This window comes from Neoarius graeffei, chromosome 24, assembly GCF_027579695.1.
Source record: "Neoarius graeffei isolate fNeoGra1 chromosome 24, fNeoGra1.pri, whole genome shotgun sequence".
NCBI lineage: Eukaryota > Metazoa > Chordata > Actinopteri > Siluriformes > Ariidae > Neoarius > Neoarius graeffei.
This window is the reverse complement of record NC_083592.1, coordinates 38,614,152-38,635,059: the sequence shown is the minus strand read 5'-3', so window position 1 is coordinate 38,635,059 and position 20,908 is coordinate 38,614,152. Positions and strand designations below refer to the sequence as shown.

Genomic DNA, 20,908 nt, shown 5'->3' with positions numbered 1-20,908 from the left:
GCTGTCATGAAATTTAAAATCACCTAATTTTCTCTTTAAATGATACACTACCGTTCAAAAGTTTGGGGTCACCCAGAAAACTTTGTGTTTTCCATGAAAAGTCACACTTTTATTTCCCACCATAAGTTGTAAAATGAATAGAAAATATAGTCAAGACATTTTTCTGGCCATTTTGAGCATTTAATCGACCCCACAAATGTGATGCTCCAGAAACTCAATCTGCTCAAAGGAAGGTCAGTTTTATAGCTTCTCTAAAGAGCTCAACTGTTTTCAGCTGTGCTAACATGATTGTACAAGGGTTTTCTAATCATCCATTAGCCTTCTGAGGCAATGAGCAAACACATTGTACCATTAGAACACTGGAGTGAGAGTTGCTGGAAATGGGCCTCTATACACCTATGGAGATATTGCACCAAAAACCAGACATTTGCAGCTAGAATAGTCATTTACCACATTAGCAATGTATAGAGTGTATTTCTGATTAGTTTAAAGTGATCTTCATTGAAAAGAACAGTGCTTTTCTTTCAAAAATAAGGACATTTTAAAGTGACCCCAAACTTTTGAACGGTAGTGTACATTTTCTCAGCTTAAACATTTGATATGTCATCTATGTTCTATTCTGAATAAAATATGGAATTTTGAAACTTCCACATCATTGCATTCCGTTTTTATTTACAATTTGTACTTTGTCCCTAGCCTGGCAAGCCAGACTAAATGTGAATATTTAGTCTGGCCTCGATCCGTAGACATTTCCGACGGGGGTGGGAGGAACAAACCGCTGTCTTTCACACTGTCTCTGTGCGTATAGGCCAACACTCTGACCAACCAGCGCAACAGTGACTGTGACGTAGTCAGAGCGACAGAAAGCAGTGGGGGAGACCTTGAAATAAATAATTTTTCAAAATGCGTATTAATTAATAAACAGGTTCTAGATATTAAGAAGTTTGGAGATAATGACCACAAGTTTGGAGTCTGTACCACATACACTCATTTTTTTTCCAAGTGTTTTTCAAGGGTTTGCTTAAACTGTTTTTGAGAGTTTTTATTTAGTGGTGTTTGGTGAAATAATTTCCCTTAAATTTAAAATAACGGGAAAATAAGAAACAATCAAAAAGTCATGTTTCAAAGCTGTTTATTAATTCTTCGTACTGCACAAACTAGCCCCATCCTTTTGGCTACGAGCGGAGCCAGCTGGTAGATCAGACTTTTGCCATAGCCGGTCGGCAAAACAGCGAAAACGTCCTTCTTGAAAAGGAATGAGCGGACAGCCTCTTCCTGCTCATGTTTCAACGAAAACTCCAAGTCTAATTCTTCTAAAACTGATTCCAAAGTGGAGTCAAATGCGCGCTGTTCACTAGCCGTAGCCATCTTTCCTGTTGTGCTTTCTCCAGCGTCGCGCAGCTTTGTCGTCACTCCTGTAAAAGCCCGCCCAAAGAATCCAAACAAAAACCTTGTGTTGTGATTGGCGGGCACGATTTGATGCCCGGGGTGTTTTTGTTTATATGGTGCGAGGCTAGACCCATTTGCTAGGCAAAAATATTTTTGGCCGCTAGGCGGGTGGGTCTAGTTTACTAGGCTACTTTGTCCCAACTTTTTTGGAATCGGGGTTGTACATACCATAAAGTTTATACCATATAATTTTTTTTTAAACAAAAAAGTGTTAGGCTTTATGCCCCCTTTGGCCTCCATCCATTTTCTATACTGGTTATCCTTTACTGGTCACAGGTGAGCTGGAGCCAATCCCAGCTGATTTCAGGCGGACACACCCTGGACAGCTCACCAATCTATCATGGGATGAACACAGAGAGACAGACAGCCCTTCACACTTGCAGTCACACTTATGGGTAATTTAGAGTTGCCAGTTGACCTAATCCGCATGTCTTTGGACTGTGGGAGGAAACCAGAGCGCCCAGAGGAAACTCACACAGGCATGAGGAGAGCATACAAACTCCACACAGAAAGGCTCCAGTCGACTACCAGGTTCAAACCCAGAACCCTGGTTACTGTGAGGCAACGGTGCCAACGACTACACCGCCATGCTGCCTGAACAAAGGAACTGCCCTTGACATTGCCCTTTAACCACAGCTCTCTGTTGTACAAGACACAAGACATGTAGCTCTACATCTAGGCAAACATTAACTTTGTTCCAGCCTGTCTCTCTCTAATACTGATCCTAATAGCCTTCCTAACTGATTGCTTACAAAAATAGTCTGTCTTTTTCTGAAAGTTTCCATCAGTAATGAAATGGTCCATTTACTCAAACCATTAGTTCACTTTCAGCCAGCAAGGTTGTGGTGAAAAAACTACTGCAGGATGGCGGTCAAGTCTTTTACTGAAAAATAACTGCTGAATTTTTTTAATTATTAATCTACTTGAAATATTACAGTTTATATTTTGTTATTAAATTTCCCTTTATATTAATTACATATAAATATTATATTAATACAATATGGGTGACTGAGGGCGGCATGGTGCTGTAGTGGTTAGCGCTGTCGCCTCACAGCAAGAAGGTCCTGGGTTCAAGCCCAGTGGCCGGTGAGGGCCAATTTAGAGCCACCAATTAGTCTAACCTGCATGCCTTTGGACTGTGGGGGAAACCGGAGCACCCAGAGGAAACCCACGCAGACACGGGGAGAACATGCAAACTCTACACAGAAAGGCCTCCGCCGGCCGCTGGGCTCAAACCCAGAACCTTCTTGCTGTGAGGCGACAGTGCTAACCACTACACCACCGTGCCACCCAGTTGAGGTGTTAGAAACCAAAGCCATACACTACACATATTTACCTTTTGCATTTTATATACTTTTTGTTGTTTACTGTGCACATTACCTTTTTTCAACTACTCTCTAGCAGTAGAAAAATTGACATAGTACAATTATAATGTTTCTGTATTACAGTTATGACTGTGTGCCTACTTTCACATAAGGGATTAATGAGGCTTATTTTAAGAGCACTGGACCTCATGGTGAACCGTTATCATCCATAAAGAGAAAAGATCCTGTGTTGTACCCTGATCACACAGATTTCTACTGTATGTCCAGTGCTACTTGTTTGTGCTGTTGATTTAATGAGATTAAGAAGGATAAAACTCTGTAATGGTTTTTCATATTTCACATTTTCATATTTTATGCTTTTGTGCTAATATGATGTAACTATGCAAGCAGTAATTCTCCAGATCTGGATTATCTGTAAATTTTTGTCACCAAATGTTTTTCTTTACAGGTTTGAGGACAGAGAAGTTTTGCTTAAGGCTGACATCTAGTGTCTGAAGACGTGAAGGTTTACAAAAATCAGTTTACAGTGACTTGCACCATAATACCCTAAATAATAACCAAAATCACAGGAGCATTTTCAGTTGCTTAAATACATATAATATTGTTTTTATTTAATTGAATGCACTTTACATTAAATAGGGGTTTCTGATCACTGTTACTTCTTGTATTATTATTATTATTATTATTATTATTATTATTATTATTTAGAGATGGCACTAAATCTGATACTTGGGATTGGTATGGGGATAATACCAGCAAAAAAACCCAACCCAGTTAGATTAGATATTGGAGAGAAAAAAGAGAACAAATTCAGTCGAATACTGTCACTAATATAACTAATGATTAGGTGTTTAAACAGAATTTTTTTTTTTTAATGTTGGTTTGCAAAGGCTAAATCATGTTTTTAGCTATGTATTTTTCCTTTGTATTTATTACAGGAAGTGTTTCAGGTGAAAAAAAGGTGTTTTTCCCCTCTTTTTTTCCTGATTGGTATCAGTATCAGCAGCTACTCAAGGTTTCAGTGTCAGAAAAGATAAAGTGGTATCATGCCATTATTATTATTATTATTATTATTATTTAGAGATGGCACTAAATCTGATACTTGGGATTGGTATGGGGATAATACCAGCAAAAAAAAAAAAAAAAACAGTCAGATTAGATATTGGAGAGAAAAAAGAGAACAAATTCAATTGAATACTGTCACTAATATAACTAATGATTGGGGGTTTAAACAGAATTTTTTTTAAAAAAATGTTGTTTTGCAAAGGCTAAATCATGTTTTTAGCTATGCATTTTTCCTTTGTATTTATTACAGGAGGTGTTTCAGGTGAAAAAAAGGTGTTTTTCCCCTCTTTTTTTCCTGATTGGTATCAGTATCAGCAGCTACTCAAGGTTTCAGTGTCAGAAAAGAAAGAGTGGTATCATGCCATTATTATTATTATTATTATTATTATTATTATTATTATTATTATTATTAAAGGATATTCAATGCTGCTCTGCTTACTCATGTGTTTTATGAACAGAGGATTGATATATTCCTCACCTGATAGGGTTATTAAAAAAAAAACCCATGAAACTACTGTACCTGTTGTTTTTAATGAGATTCAGTGCATTTGAGTTCCCCATGCTTTACTGTAATACCTTTAGATGCTATAAATGAGACATTATACAAGATATTGCCCTTTTTCATCACTTTTTATTGTTTAAATAATTATTTAGTCTCAACAAGTCAGTAGGTTTAATGTGACCATGTTAATTTGATCAATGAGACAGCAAACTTCATATCAGTTCCTCCTTTTTGAGTATGAAGGCATCTTTTATGCCTGACTGAATTTTGACACAACGGCATTGCAACAGCAGAGCTCCTAACCACGCCTCCTTTGCACACATCCACGCCCCCTTTGCAGACATCTGGAGTTTCTGGACTTTTGATTGGCTAAATTCAGCTGCACCGCCCCTTTTCCTGGTGACTTCCGCAGTTCGTTGTAAAAGCAGTTGTGAGAATACAGCTGTGCTACTTTTTTTATTTGCTTTTGTCAGACCTTGCCGTGTGTCTTTTTCCCCTCAGAGAACATGTCTGATCGAGGCCCTTTCGATACCAATGCGATCACTCTGACCAGATTTCTGTTAGAGGAAGGGAGGAAAGTGAAAGCCACAGGGGAGCTGACCACCCTCCTGAACGCCCTGTGTACAGCTGTGAAAGCCATCTCCAGTGCAGTGAGGAAAGCAGGCATCGCTCACCTGTAAGTTGCATGAACTGCTTTACCTTCCCAGTTGAAAAATCCAGTTTGGGCTGAACAGATCATCCAGCTGATCAATACTGTGTGAGATTTCTGATCACTTTACTGTTGTGTTATTTTCTTCAGATATAACCTGCATACTAACCCCATTTCCAGAAAAGTTGCAATATTTTCCAAAATGCAATAAAAAAACAAAAGTCTATGATTTGTTATTTCACGTGAACCTTTATTTAACTGCTTATTTAACTTATTTAACAGCTTTTCACACAAGTCCTAAAAGTAGATAAAGAGTAGACAAATGAGACAAAAATATTATACTTGGTCATTTATTTATTGAGGAAAATGATCCATATCTGTGAGTGGCAAAAGTATGTGAACCTTTGCTTTCAGTATCTGGTGTGACCCGCTTGTGTAGCAATAACTACGACTAAACGTTTGCGGTATCTGTTGATCAGTCCTGCACACCGGCTTGGAGGAATTTTAGCCCATTTCTCCGTACAGAACAGCTTCAACTCTGGGATGTTGGTGGGTTTCCTCACATGAACTGCTCGCTTCAGGTCCTTCCACAACATTTCGATTGGATTAAGGTCAGGACTTTGACTTGGCCATTCCAAAACATTAACTTTATTCTTCTTTCACCATTCTTTGGTAGAACGACTTGTGTGCTTAGGGTCGTTGTCTTGCTGCATGTCCCACCTTCTCTTGAGATTCAGTTCATGGACAGATGTCCTGACATTTTCCTTTAGAATTCGCTGGTATAATTCAGAATTCGTTGTTCCATCAATGATGGCAAGCCGTCCTGGCCCAGATGCAGCAAAACAGGCCCAAACCATGACACTACCACCACCATGTTTCACAGATGGGATAAGGTTCTTATACTGGAACGCAGCGTTTTCCTTTCTCCAAACATAACGCTTCTCATTTAAACCAGAAAGTTCTATTTTGGTCACATCCATCCACAAAACATTTTTCCAATAGCCTTCTGGCTTGTCCACATGATCTTTAGCAAACTGCAGATGAGCAGCAATGTTCTTTTTGGAGAGCAGTGGTTTTCTCCTTGCAACCCTGCCATGCACACCATTGTTGTTCAGTGTTCTCCTGATGGTGGACTCATGAACATTAACATGTGAGAGAAGCCTTCAGTTGCTTAGAAGTTAAAGGCCTCTGCATGCTCTTGCAACAAGGCTTTCGCAGATAGCTTTTCGCAGACAGTTGTAATTTATTGTTGATCGGGGAGTAACAGGCGTGCGCGATGTTATTCACCGCCACAACGCAAGGGGGCGCGAAGTCGCGAAATCGCTAGGAGTAGTTGGTGGGTGTGGTTAGTGGAGTGTTTATCCTCCGGTTACTTATAATGACTAGAACTGGAGTTGTATAGATGTACGTACTTCCTCACTTCCTCGATCAACCGCTCTTCATGCTGCTCCATCTTCACTCGTGTTTTTAAAAATGGCGGTCGTGAAAACAAAACAAACTGGGAAAGTAGGGAAGTGGAAGTGTGTGTACAGCGGATGTAGAGTGGACCAATCAGAGACCTCTTGTCTGCGACGCTGTCTGCGAGGCTGTCTGTGGTGGTCACAATTTTTGGGAGGTGCGCGCAGAGCGTCTGCGAAGGGGGGGGCTTCGCAGACGCCATCTGCGACGCCATCTGCGAGGACTGGGTTGTCAGCATAAATTGGTCATTACCCTGTGGTCCTTTGTGACCTCACCGATTATTACATGCCTTGCTCTTGGAGTGATCTTTGTTGGTCGACCACTCCTGGGGAGGGTAACAATGGTCTTGAATTTCCTCTATTTGTACACAATCTGTCTGACTGTGGATTGGTGGAGTCCAAACTCTTTAGAGATGGTTTTGTAACCTTTTCCAGCCTGATGAGCATCAACAATGCTTTTTCTGAGGTCCTCAGAAATCTCCTTTGTTTGTGCCATGATACACTTCGACAAACATGTGTTGTGAAGATCAGACTTTGATAGATCCCTGTTCTTTAAATAAAACAGGGTGCCCACTCACACCTGATTGTCATCCCATTAATTGAAAACACCTGACTCTAATTTCACCTTCAAATTAACTGCTAATCCTAGAGGTTCACATACTTTTGCCACTCACAGATACGTCATATTGGATCATTTCCCTCAATAAATAAATGACCAAGTATAATATTTTTGTCTCATTTGTTTAACTGGGTTCTCTTTATCTACTTTTAGGACTTGTGTGAAAATCTGATGATGTTTTAGGTCATATTTATGCAGAAATATAGAAAATTCTAAAGGGTTCACAAACTTTCAAGCACCACTGTAAATATAAATGAAGTTAGAATTTGATGCCTGCAAAACACTCAGAAAAACTTGGCAAGCACCTGGGGTCAACTGTGCAGGAAAATGGGGGCTGCGATAGTGAGGTGAGAAAGAGAGTGCAGGCAGGGTGGAGCAGTTGGAGAAGGATTTCGGGAGTCATTTGTGATCGGAAAGTCCCAGCAAAAGTGAAAGGTAAGATGTATAAGACAGTAGTGAGACCAGCTGTGATGTCTGGATTGGAGACCGGACCCTTAACGAAGAGACAGGAGGCAAAGTTGGAGGTGGCGGAGTTGAGGATGTTAAGGTTTGCGATGGGAGGTTGGACAGGATAAGGAACGAGCACATCAGAGGGACAGCACATGTGGAGAGCTTGGGAATTAAGCTAAGAGAGATGAGACTGAGATGGTACGGGCACATCCTGAGAAGAGATGCAGAGCATGTTGGAAGGAGAATGTTGAGGATGGAGCTGCCAGGCACATGAAAATGAGGAAGGCCAAAGAGGAGATACATGGATGTGGTGAGAGAGGACATGAAAGTGGCAGGTGTGGTAGAGAAGGATGCGGAAGACAGGGAGCAATGGAGACTAAAGATCCGCTGTGGCGACCGCTAATCGGGAGCAGCCAAAAGAATAAGAAGACAGAAAAACTTGGGTCAGAGGCAAAATAAGACTGAAAAGTTTATAGAATATTCCAGTAACAACATTTTGGAAGATTCCACAATAACCAGGTTAATTACCATCATAATTGGGTATAAAAGGAGCAGCACCAACGGCTCAGCCTCTGCAAGCAAGGATGGGTCGTTTCTCACTCCTTTTTACCAAAATTTATGAGAGAATTGTTAGTCAATTCAAAAAGAACATTTCTCAATCCAAGATTTTAGGTTTTTCAAAATCTACAGTACATCTTTTTCTCCCTTTAAGGGTCGCCACAGTGGATCATCATCTACAGGACATAATATTGTGAAAAGATCCAGGGAATTCGGAGACATCTCATTGCATAAAGGGCAAGGTCAGAAACCACTGTTGAATGTGCGTGACTTTTGAGCCCTCAGGTGGCACTGTCTGAGAAACCATCATGCAAATACAGTATATGACAAATATAGCCATATGGGCTTGGAAAAACTTTGTCATTTAACACAGCTGCATCCAGAAATGCAACCTGAAACTGTATTACGCAAGGAGGAAGCCATTGATCAATTCTATACAGAAACGTTGCTGATTTCTCTGGGACCAAACTCATCTCAGATGAACCGGAAGACAATGCAAATGTGTGCTGTGGTCAGATAAGTCCACATTTTAGCTTGTTTTCAAGAAAACCGGACATTGAGTTCTCAGTGTCAAAGGTGAACATGACCATCCAGTTTGTTATCAGAGAAAGGTGCAAAAGCCAGCATCTGTGATGGTATGGGAGCATCAGTGCCCACGGCATGGGTGAGTTGCATGTGTGTGAAGCGGAGGCATATATTGGGATTTTAGAGAGACATAGTCGTCAAGGCGATGTCTCTTTCCAGGAAGGCCATGCTTATTTGAGCAGGACAATGCCAGGCCTCATTCTGCATGGACTACAACAGTGGTTTCAAAGACACAGAGTGCGTGTGCTTAACTGGCCTGCTGCCAGTCCAGATCTGTCTCCTGTTGAGAATGTATGGCACATCATGAAGAGGAGAATCAGACAATGGCGACCACAGACTGTTGAGCAGGTGAAGTCTTGCATCAGACAACAATGGACAAAAATTCCAATTGCAAAATTGCAACTATTAGTATCCTCAGAGCCCATATGATTAAAGTGTTATTAAAGAAAAGGTGATGTAATACAATGGTAATAATGTAATAATGCCTCTGTCCCAACTTTTTTTTTGAGTGTGTTGCAGGCATCAAATTCTAACTTCGTTTATATTTACAAAATAGAATTAAGTTGCTCGGTAAAACTATTTGAAGATGTTTTCTTTGTACTTTTGTCAGTTAAATAACGTTTCACATGAATTAACAAATCACAGATTTTAGTTTTTATTGCATTTTGGAAAATATCCCAACTTTTCTGGAAATGGGGTTGGTATTAAAATAACGAGTCAGTGAAGCAAGGTCAACGCAAGTCTAAAAAGCAGCGATGCCTACACATGCATGAAAGAGAAAAGAATTGGTTAAAGTAGCAAGGGGCTCGCTGAACATAGCATCTCTGTTTGCCAGAATGTAAGTAAATCTAGAAGTTGTAAGACTAAACAAATTCAGTCAAAAAGTTAGGACTGATAGAGCTAGACTCAAGATATAGATCGATAGAAAATCTAGTCCCCAACATTAATGTGTTAGACTAGATCAAATCTAACATTAATATTTTCCATCCATCTATTATCCGTAATTGCTTATCCTGTGCAGGGTCACGGGCAAGCTGGAGCCTTTCTCAGCTGACTATGGGCGAGTGGCGGGGTACATCCTGGACAAGTCACCAGGTCATCGCAGGGCTGACATATAGAGACAAACAACCATTCACACTCACATTCACACCTACGGTCAATTTAGAGCCACCAATTAGCCTAACCTGCATGTCTTTGGACTGTGGAGAAAACCGGAGCACCCAGAGGAAAACCACACAGACACGGGGAGAACATGCAAACTCCACACAGAAAGGCCCCCGTCGGCCACGGGGCTCGAACCCAGAACCTTCTTGCTGTGAGGTGACAGTGTTAACCACGACACCACTGTGCCACCCCCTGTAGTTTGCTTTCATGCCATTTTTGTACTGGTATAGCATTATATTACTGTATAAACATTTCAGACTTCCTTATCATGGCACTGGATATTGTGACACCTCGTCCCTAGGGTGTCACAATACTTTATTAACTTTATTAACATCAGAATCAGATAGAATTTTATTTACCAAGTAAAATTTCACTTACAAGGAATTTGTCTTGGCTGTTGCTCCATTAACACAAATAATAAAAGGGTAAAAAAAAACCCCAAAACCCCAGAATAAAATGTATATGAACCACGAACGTGCAAATATAACTATATTTTAAGTACTGTATCATATAATCTGGCAGTAGTTGCACAAGCTGTGAGGATACAGTGCAGTATTTCAGGATGTTAAGATTTTAAAATCTGAATTACACAGTTTTACTTGCATAAGGATGGGTTTCAAAAGAGCACTTGGGTAAATATCCTGTGTGTAAGTTAGCCTGGTGAAATTAGCAACTTTACTGATGAATGCAAGCCTGTGAGATCTCTCAAGAGTAGAATAAAACCAGTCAGATGGGTTTCAGGCTGTGGGCACGTATGTTCCTCTGGAAGAGAGTGTAATATTTCTTTGCAGTGGTGAGGAAATTGAACGGAATATAGCAATAACTTGTAAATGTAATACTGCTCTTGTTTGCATCAAGTAGCAAAAGTCATAACATAATATTTCACAGAGTATAAGTACAAGTGACTGTCATCAGAATCAGTATATTTCTGTCCAAATAATTTTTTTACTTTCTATTATTTTATCAAATAATATGTGTTAGATAACTAGTACAGTCAAATTAGCATAAATCACCAAAACGTATATTAAAAACTTGCTCATTTTATTGCATAGGTATGGCATTGCTGGCAGTACAAACGTGACAGGGGACCAGGTGAAGAAGCTGGATGTCCTATCCAATGACCTGGTCATTAACATGATCAAATCCTCTTTCACTTCCTGTGTGCTGGTCTCTGAGGAGAACGACAACGCCTTCATAGTGGAGCCGGAAAACAGGGTAGGAGCAGGAGAACAAGGGAAATAGAAGTTATTCTGTCCACATTCACTGGATATGAGCAATCGCGTGCTCTGATTGGCTACTCTACGACTAGGATATCAGCTCATATACCGTGAGTAGAGGGAAACAAAATGGCAGAGCATTTTGCTGAACCAGCCGAGGACGAAATAAAAATTCTACTTGAAAACAAAACCCCAAAAAATAGCAACAAAATACGGAATGAAAATATTTGATAGTAAGAAAGCATCTTTTTTATTTTTCAAGAATTATTACTGAAGCATTTTTCACAAATTGCTACTGTCATTTTGCCGGTTTGTTTACATTCTAAGCGGAAATGATTTTGTCGGACGTTTTGTATAAAGTTTTTTATTTATCGAATTTGCAAAATAATGAAAATAAAAATCCAGTGAATGTGGATAGAATAAAACAGTTATTCCACTCAATCTTGTCGTACATGGTTTATAGGCTATACACCTCGTTGGCTATCAGCTCATGTACGACTCGATTTCATGGAATAACTGTTAAATACCTGGTGTTCATGGTATTTTTCATCGCTCAAGCCTAAGTATTGACTGAAATATGTTCATATGTTGTTTCCAAAGGGTAAATATGTGGTCTGCTTCGATCCTTTGGATGGATCCTCCAACATTGACTGCCTGGTTTCCATCGGGACCATCTTCTCTGTTTATAAAAAGGTATATTTTGAGTCCATGCAATAGGTTTGCAACTACTTTTAGTTGTATTATATGATACTCTACTAGACAGGCATGTTGCCATGAAGTCCTGCCATAAATGTATCCACTAACATCCTGGCTCTCACACATTTGTCTTTCCCAAGTGCACAGATGATGAGCCAAGTGAGAAGGATGCCTTACAGCCTGGCAGAAACATAGTGGCTGCTGGGTATGCTCTGTACGGCAGTGCCACCATGATAGTGCTCTCAACCGGCCAAGGTGTCAACTGCTTCATGCTGGATCCCGTGAGTAAAAAAAAAAAAAAAAAAGGCTCTTGAATTTATACTTGATAGTTAAGAGCTGTTCGTGTTTGAACAAAAATTTTGGAAGGAAATACAAAGTCTATTTACATGTGGAATGACCTTGTGCAAGCATATTTATCTCTTTCTCTTTGGCAGGCAATTGGGGAGTTCATTCTAGTAGACCGGGATGTGAAAATAAAAAAAAAGGGGAACATTTACAGTCTCAACGAGGGCTATGCTAAGTATTTTGACCCTGCGGTTACTGAGTACCTGCAGAAGAAGAAGTTCCCAGAGGTACAGCCCTGCACCTGGGCACAGACCTTTAACCAACATATAAACACATGGTTTGCTTGCAGTGTGTGTGAGCATTCAAACTGAACTCCTAAACACTATGTCTTGTGCTAGTAGTCCTTCCCTTGTCTATGATTCGTCTACAGTGCCCTCTACGATTATTGGCATGCCTTGTAAAGATTAGTTAAAAGGAAAATGAAGAAACACACACAAAAAAAGCCATCAGCTACTTTATAGTCTACGACTATTTAACCTGAATGTTTAATTTGAAATTGAATGTTGTTTGATTTAGGCTAAGTCTTTTTCTCTGTGTGCGTGTTTTTTTTTTTTAATGAAACATAGTTTTCCATACATTCATAATCTCATCTCATCATCTGTAGCCGCTTTATCCTGTTCTACAGGGTCGCAGGCAAGCTGGAGCCTATCCCAACTGACTACGGGCGAAAGGCGGGGTACACCCTGGACAAGTCGCCAAGTCATCACAGGGCTGACACATAGACACAGACAACCATTCACACTCGCATTCACACCTACGGTCAATTTAGAGTCACCAGTGAACCTAACCTGCATGTCTTTGGACTGTGGGGGAAACCGGAGCACCCGGAGGAAACCCACGCGGACACGGAGAGAACATGCAAACTCCGCACAGAAAGGCCCTCGCCGGCCACGGGGCTCGAACCCAGACCTTCTTGCTGTGAGGCGACAGCGCTAACCACTACACCACCGTGCCGCCCACATTCATAATCATGTTTAAAAAAATATTTTTAAAAAATCTCTTCTTGCCTGTTTTACTGGCAAACTGAGGTTGTACAAAGTATGAACTGCAGGGGTGCCAATAATAGTGGCACATGTGTTTTTGTGGAAAATATTTCTTGATGAGGGATTTGCTTTTCTCTGAATAAATTTATTTCAATTAAAGGTTCGATTTTTCACATTTTCAGTGTGAGATGGAGCGACTTCACCAAAAAGGTGGATTTTTTTCTAACTCTTTTTACTCATCTTTACAAGGGGTGCCAATAATTATGGACAGCACTGTGAATATTATATGGTCACTGCACAGAGCAGCAGCTTGGTTTCTCCAGTAGTAGAAGCAGCAGCACAAACACATTTGACAGAAAATTCAATGATGGTCTTTCTCCATTTTGTATCCCTTATTTGTTTTGCAAAATAAAGCAACACAACTCACCCACATCTCTTTTTTTTTGGCATTTGTGCCTCTTTCATCACTGATACTTCCGTCTTTCGTTGTTTCAGTTTGATGCGGTTGCCATGCCTGCTTTAAAAAGCAGCCCAAACAAGTTCAATGCCCCAAATATGAACCTTTCAAACCTCTTTACACTAATCTATCAGCAAGACTGCTCTTGCAAAATGCAATGCAATATTAATTGTGATCTAAGTAATGCTACACCACACACTTAATGAGGTGGTGTTAAAATACAGTTTTCTTTGGCAGTAGTTCAAACGGGGGCGGCACGGTGGTGTAGTGGTTACCGCTGTCGCCTCACAGCAAGAAGGTCCGGGTTCGAGCCCCGTGGCCGGCGAGGGCCTTTCTGTGTGGAGTTTGCATGTTCTCCCCGTGTCCGCATGGGTTTCCTCCGGGTGCTCCGGTTTCCCCCACAGTCCAAAGACATGCAGGTTAGGTTAACTGGTGACTCTAAATTGACCGTAGGTGTGAATGTGAGTGTGAATGGTTGTCTGTGTCTATGTATCAGCCCTGTGATGACCTGGCGACTTGTCCAGGGTGTACCCCGCCTTTCGCCTGTAGTCAGCTGGGATAGGCTCCAGCTTGCCTGTGACCCTGTAGAAGGATAAAGCAGCTAGAGATAATGAGATGAGTAGTTCAAACGTATTCTCATGACAAAGCTGCAAAGTTATGTCGTCTGCTCAGCTAACAGCTCTCTCGAAGCCATTGTACCAGTAAACCAACAACGACATGTTTGATAAAGGTTGTTTCATCATTTAAATTGCACCACTAACCCAAAGCTTGTACTATTTCAGCAGTGTAACGTGGATACATTTCACTTCCTGAAAGTGTTAATGTCGAACCATTTAACTTATTACTCATCGCAAATATTGGAATCTTGTCAGTATCCTGAAATCCATCCATCCATTATCTGTAGCCACTTTATCCTGTTCTACAGGGTTGCAGGCAACCTGCAGCCTATCCCAGCTGACTATGGGCGAAAGGCGGGGTACACCCTGGACAAGTCGCCAGGTCATCACAGGGCTGACACATAGACACAGACAACCATTCACACTCACATTCACACCTACGCTCAATTTAGAGTCACCAGTTAACCTAACCTGCATGTCTTTGGACTGTGGGGGAAACCGGAGCACCCGGAGGAAACCCACGCAGACACGAGGAGAACATGCAAACTCCACACAGAAAGGCCCTCGCTGGCCACTGGGCTCGAACCTAGGACCTTCTTGCTGTGAGGTGATGGTGCTAACCACTACACCACCGTGCCACCCATCCTGAAATACACATGGCGTTATTTTGCCTTCATTACACTGAGACCCAGTTTTGTCTCATCTCATCTCATTATCTGTAGCCGCTTTATCCTGTTCTACAGGGTCGCAGGCAAGCTGGAGCCTATCCCAGCTGACTACGGGCGAAAGGCGGGGTACACCCTGGACAAGTCGCCAGGTCATCACAGGGCTGACACATAGACACAGACAACCATTCACACTCACATTCACACCTACGGTCAATTTAGAGTCACCAGTTAACCTAACCTGCATGTCTTTGGACTGTGGGGGAAACCGGAGCACCCGGAGGAAACCCACGTGGACACGGGGAGAACATGCAAACTCCACACAGAAAGGCCCCTCGCCGGCCACGGGGCTCGAACCCGGACCTTCTTGCTGTGAGGCGACAGCGCTAACCACTACACCACCGTGCCGCCACCCAGTTTTGTATCGCAAGATTTGATCAAGAGGTTGATGCTTTGTGTTTTCTCAGATATATTACTGTAAAGTCAGTTTTTTTTCTCTGTAGGTGACTGACTAGTGTGATGATGTATTTTTGCAGGATGGCAGTGCACCCTATAGTGCACGCTATGTGGGCTCCATGGTAGCAGATGTGCATCGGACCCTTGTTTATGGAGGCATTTTCCTCTACCCAGGAAATGTGAAGAGTCCTAAAGGAAAGGTATAGTGAAAGAAAGATGACATACTGTTTTTTAATTCTTCATCAAGGTGCAAAGGTTTCCAATCATTATTATGCTTTTACTCTACTTTTATTGTAAGAATGTCACACCCCGTAAAGTCCACAGAATTTTGCCTTCGAGTTGCATCAACAGGACTCGGGAATAAAATCAACAATGGCCACTGATACAAGATTTGCTTGCGAAATACCTGAAGTAAAGTCTAGTTCTTGGTCAGATGACTCCACAGGCAGAAAAGTCTGATTTGTCTGGATACGTTTTATCCTTAATGGGGTTGTTTTAATCAGAAAATTATTTAACAGTTATTCCACAAACTCGAGTCGTACATGAGCTGATAGCCAACGAGACGCGTAACAGAGCATTTTTATTTTTTGCAAATTCGATTCATAAAAATTTTGTACAAAATATCCGACAGAATCATTTCCGGTTAGAATGTAAACAAACCAGCGAAATAACAGTAGCAATTTGTGAAAAATGTATAATAATAATAATTATAATAATAACTAGACTGCATTTCCGCAGAGAAAATGCAAAGTGTGCTTGCTGAGCTGTAGCAGAACAGCTATCATGCTAGCATGCTAAAAACTAGCATGCCAACATGCTAACAACTAGCATGCTAACAGTTAACATACTAACATGCTAACAGCTTACTATTCATGCTAAAAGCTAGCATGTTAACATGTTAATGCTAACATGCTAATAGATAACATGCTAATAGATAACATGCTAACAGCTAGCATTCTAACATGCTAATGATTAACATGCTATTTGTTAAAATTCTAACACATTAAGGCTAATATGCTGACAGCTATCATGCGAACAGCTAACAGGCTAACATGCTAATGGATAGTATGTTAATGTTTAGCATGCTAACACGCTGAGGGTGACATGCTAACAGCTAACATGCAAACAGTTAGCATGCTAACATGCTCAGGCGAACTCGCTAACAGCAAACATGCGAACTCTGCATGCTACCATGCTAATCCTAACATGTTAACAGCTCTCATGATAACATGCTAATGGTGAACATGCTAACAACTCGTGAGCTAACAGCAGCCATGATATCGTAATGGGTAGCATGCTAACAGCTAGCATGGTAACACGTGAATGCTTATATGCTAATTGCTATTGTGTGTGCGTGTAAGTATTCCTAATAAAGTGGCCATTTAGTTGAAGTTGATTTGCTGTCAAAGTCTCAAATGAGCAGATCCTTGCCAAATGCATCATCACCTATGGGGGAAGGGAGGAATGACTCAGTCAAGCTTCCATTGATTAGCGGCAAAATGGAGAAAAAATGGACGGATGAAAGGCAAGACAAAGACGAGTGCGGGTCAGAACCGATATCATGCGTGTGATGGTGATTTGGCCTGAGGTGCCGTATGAAGTTTGGTGGATGTGTGGTGAAGTGTTACTGAGCAAAACTCCATTCATTTGAATGGGGCCAAAAATCAATGGAAGCCTATGGAGGTAAAAAGAGATGCGTGAAAACCAAGGAAAAGACGAGTGCAGGTCTCAGATGAGGGGATGGATCTGTGCGGGGACTTGGCCTGAGGCATCAAGTGAAGTTTCTTGAAGTTTGGTCACTTGGTTAAAAAAATTGATGGAGAGAAAGTTTTTCTCCTGAAACACCATTCATTTTCAATGGGGCCAAAAATCAGTGCAAGCCTGTGGAGGAAAAAGGGATGAGCAAAAAGAAAGGGAAAATATGAGTGTGGGTCAGAACCGATTGCATGTATGTGTCGGGGGAGTCGGCCTGAAGTATCACATGAGGTTTGGTGCATCTGCGATGGAGCGTGTTCGAGTAGGACGATTCGATTCATGAGCCCTATTCATTCTCTATGGGACAAAACCAAAAGAAAAACGACAAGAACAAGAGAACGGGCATGTTGATCCAAAAGCTGTATACAAGCACACTACACCACTTCGGGCCAGATGTCTCAGAGTTGGAACAGTGTCTCTATCTCGAACGCCCTAGGAGGAGGAATGGATCCAAAAAATGTGTCGGAATAAGGCAGAATAAGTAAACTTAAGAAGAACAATAGTGTGCTTGCCTTTGCCCTTCGGCTGCTGTGTGCTTGAGCAAGCACACTAATAATTCTTGAAAAATATAAAAGCTACATTCTTACCATCAAATACTTTTATTCCATATTTTGTTGCTTTTTTGTATTTTTTGGGTTTTGTTTTCAAGTAGAGTCTTTATTTCTTCCTCGGTTGGTTCAGCAACACGCTCAGCCATTTTGTTTTTCTCTACTCATGGTATATGAGCTGATATCCTAGTAGTAGAGTAGCGAATCAGAGCGTGCGATTGCCCATATCCACTGAATGTGGATAGAATAATATTAAGTTATACTTTCAGTGAGCTCTCTGAGAATCTTCCAACGTCATATAATGTTATAATAATTCTATTTCTATAACTTTTATTTAAAAAAAAAACTTTTACTATAAGAAGAGTTTGATTTTCTTTGCTGTAGCTCCGACTCTTGTATGAGAGCAACCCCATGGCCTTCATCATGGAGCAGGCTGGTGGAATGGCCACCACAGGGGATATGAACATCCTGGACATCCAGCCTGAGAGCATCCATCAGAGGTCCCCGGTGATCCTGGGATCCTCAGATGATGTTCAAGAATACATCTCCATCTACCAGAAACATCACAAATGACCAACTCATGAAACTAAAAGCCTACTAAGAGACCAAACATCAAATTCCAATCATTCTTATCTGAATTATAATTTAATCTATTAATTAAAAAAATAATAATAAACACAGAAGTTTATCACATCCTTACCAATTATCACACTCATATTCCATAAATTCTGCTTGTTGGGAACCAAAAATCTACACTTGAACATAACAGATATATGAATACTCCAAGAAGTAACATTGTCCCATTTGCATTCACTGGAAAACGTTTACACGAAGACTCATTTTGTACGATACTCACAAATTTGTGAATGTTTTTTAGAATATGTTACTGATCGAAATCAGAACAAGAAGTCTGAACAGTTCCTTCGATTGTGTTTTATATCTATGCAATAAGAATGAAGTGCCTTTTCTGTACCTGTTTATTATTGTGAAGGAAAATAATAAATTCAGCTGTGCCAAAAAAGCTGACTATAGTTTGTTACATTGTGTTTAGGGTTTTTAGGCCATAATGAGTTTGTGTGTATCAGGAAATCGGAGGAATAGTGAGTATAGAGAAGAATGGACACACATGCACTGCAAAAAATGGCCTTTCAAAAATAAGAAATAAAAGATTAAAACAAAGCATATTTGCTTGAATCAGGTGAAAAAAAAATCTGCCAATGGAACTAGTCACATTTGACTTGGTAAGATTTCTTAAAGAAAGATGAAAAATCTAACCTGTTTTTAGATGAAATAATTCCAAAATAAGATTGGGGAACTTATTATGCGAGATCTGATTAACTCAAAATAATCAAAATAGTTCTTATAACAAGATCGTACTTCTTACATTTAGCCATTCAAGTCATTTTTATTTATTTCATTTTAAGGGTATTTCACTTAAATTCATGACAAAGTCTTAGCAGTAAAAACTGAATTTAAGATAAATATACTAATATTAGGATTGTTAAATTCTACAACTAAGCATTGCTAGCTTAAAAGATTCTCCTTTTGTGACCTGTAATTAGTAAAATACTCTAGATATGAGACCAGAGACTATCTTGAATCAAGTTGACGACACGTGTAGCATTGCAACAAGTTTATTTTTTTTCCCATTTCAACATTCAAACATTAAAGCATCTCTTAAGATTCCACTTACCCAGGACCTCAGGCACCAAAAAAAAAAAAGTCTACGCATTTTGACTTACAGTGCTTACACAACGCCAAAGCAACAGTGCAGTGTACGAGGGGTTTACAAGATCAGGCACAAAAAAAAAAAAAAGTCTACACATTTTGACTTACAGTGCTTACACAACGCCAAAGCAACAGTGCAGTGTACGAGGGGTTTACAAGATCAGGCACAAAAAAAAAGTCTACGCATTTTGACTTACAGTGCTTACACAACGCCAAAGCAACAGTGCATTTTGGGGGCACTGACTATTCATGTGTACGAGGGGTTTAGAAGATCAGGCACAAAAAAAACCAACCAAACAAACAAAAAAAAACCCACTGAACTTTAACTCACAGCATTCCAAAAAGACCTCACTAAAACGCCCTCCACTCACTCATAGCCTTTTTGAAGGCACTTGTCTGGTCTAGAGTATGTACAGCATCTAGAAGGAGCTCACTCTGAATGACTGAGAAAACAGTCGCAGTAAACTTAGGATATGTAAGGTGGAGTTGAATTGTAATGAAAGATTTGAAGATTTCAGTAAAGTTCATTTATTCCCAAAACAAGCATACTTTTTTTTTCTTTCTTGAAACAAGATGAACCGGGGCGGCACGGTGGTGTAGTGGTTAGTGCTGTCGCCTCACAGCAAGAAGGTCCTGGGTTCGAGCCCCGTGGCCGGCGAGGGCCTTTCTGTGCGGAGTTTACATGTTCTCCCCGTGTCCGCGTGGGTTTCCTCCGGGTGCTCCGGTTTCCCCCACAGTCCAAAGACATGCAGGTTAGGTTAACTGGTGACTCTAAATTGAGCGTAGGTGTGAATGTGAGTGTGAATGGTTGTCTGTGTCTATGTGTCAGCCCTGTGATGACCTGGCGACTTGTCCAGGGTGTACCCCACCTTTCGCCCGTAGTCAGCTGGGATAGGCTCCAGCTTGCCTGCGACCCTGTAGAAGGATAAAGCAGCTAGAGATAATGAGATGAGATGAGACAAGATGAACCGCATTTGACAAATGTCCAAAATGTACTTACTTGTTTAAAAAAAAAAAACTTGTTTTATTTTCAAAGGTGCTCCAAATAAGACTTTTTCAAGACATTTTGTCTATACAAGATTTTCAAGATGGACTGTCTAAAAACTAGCCTTTCTAGCTAAATGAGGTTTTGCTTGTTGGGCAATTACGTCTTATAATAAGGGTGGCTAGATGTTTTGACTTGAAAATAGACAAACTTCCTAAGATTTTTATTTTTTGCAGTGTGCACATGCTGCTTTACAGCCAAACGATTTGCAAAACGGCTCATGTCAGCAGATTACAGCAAGATCCTTGAGTGTCATGTACAAATTTGAGAGTGGAGCTTGACCGCGCTGTCTGCACACACAACCTTTTCTGGAAAGGTCAAAATGAAATGAAGCCTTCTGACATTTATGAATATTGCTCTAAAAATCAAATCAAAACGAGGATGAATAAATGAATGAAAGTTATACTGTAATCCACCAATATATATTCTTTATAAAACTATAAAATTATTCGATACTAACTCTGACACATTGAAGCTCATGACACCTTTGGATTTTATGCTCAGTCTATGGTTAAACTTTAAAGTACACAGTTAATCGACTAACAAGAATGATCACCTAGGCTTATTTCAATG

The 20,908-nt window shown here is 40.5% G+C and overlaps 1 protein-coding gene across 1 annotated transcript; it reads left to right on the top strand.

Annotated features, from left to right (window-relative positions):
• Nucleotides 1–4,742: 4,742 nt before the first annotated feature.
• Nucleotides 4,743–18,583, top strand: fbp1a (fructose-1,6-bisphosphatase 1a). The gene is made up of 7 exons (XM_060907204.1): nt 4,743–5,017; nt 10,876–11,038; nt 11,641–11,733; nt 11,877–12,017; nt 12,171–12,308; nt 15,340–15,459; nt 17,947–18,583. Exons 1-7 carry the CDS (start codon nt 4,848–4,850, stop codon nt 18,133–18,135), a joined length of 1,014 nt encoding a protein of 337 aa, XP_060763187.1. The 5' UTR covers nt 4,743–4,847; the 3' UTR covers nt 18,136–18,583.
• The last annotated feature ends 2,325 nt before the right edge of the window (nt 18,584–20,908 follow it).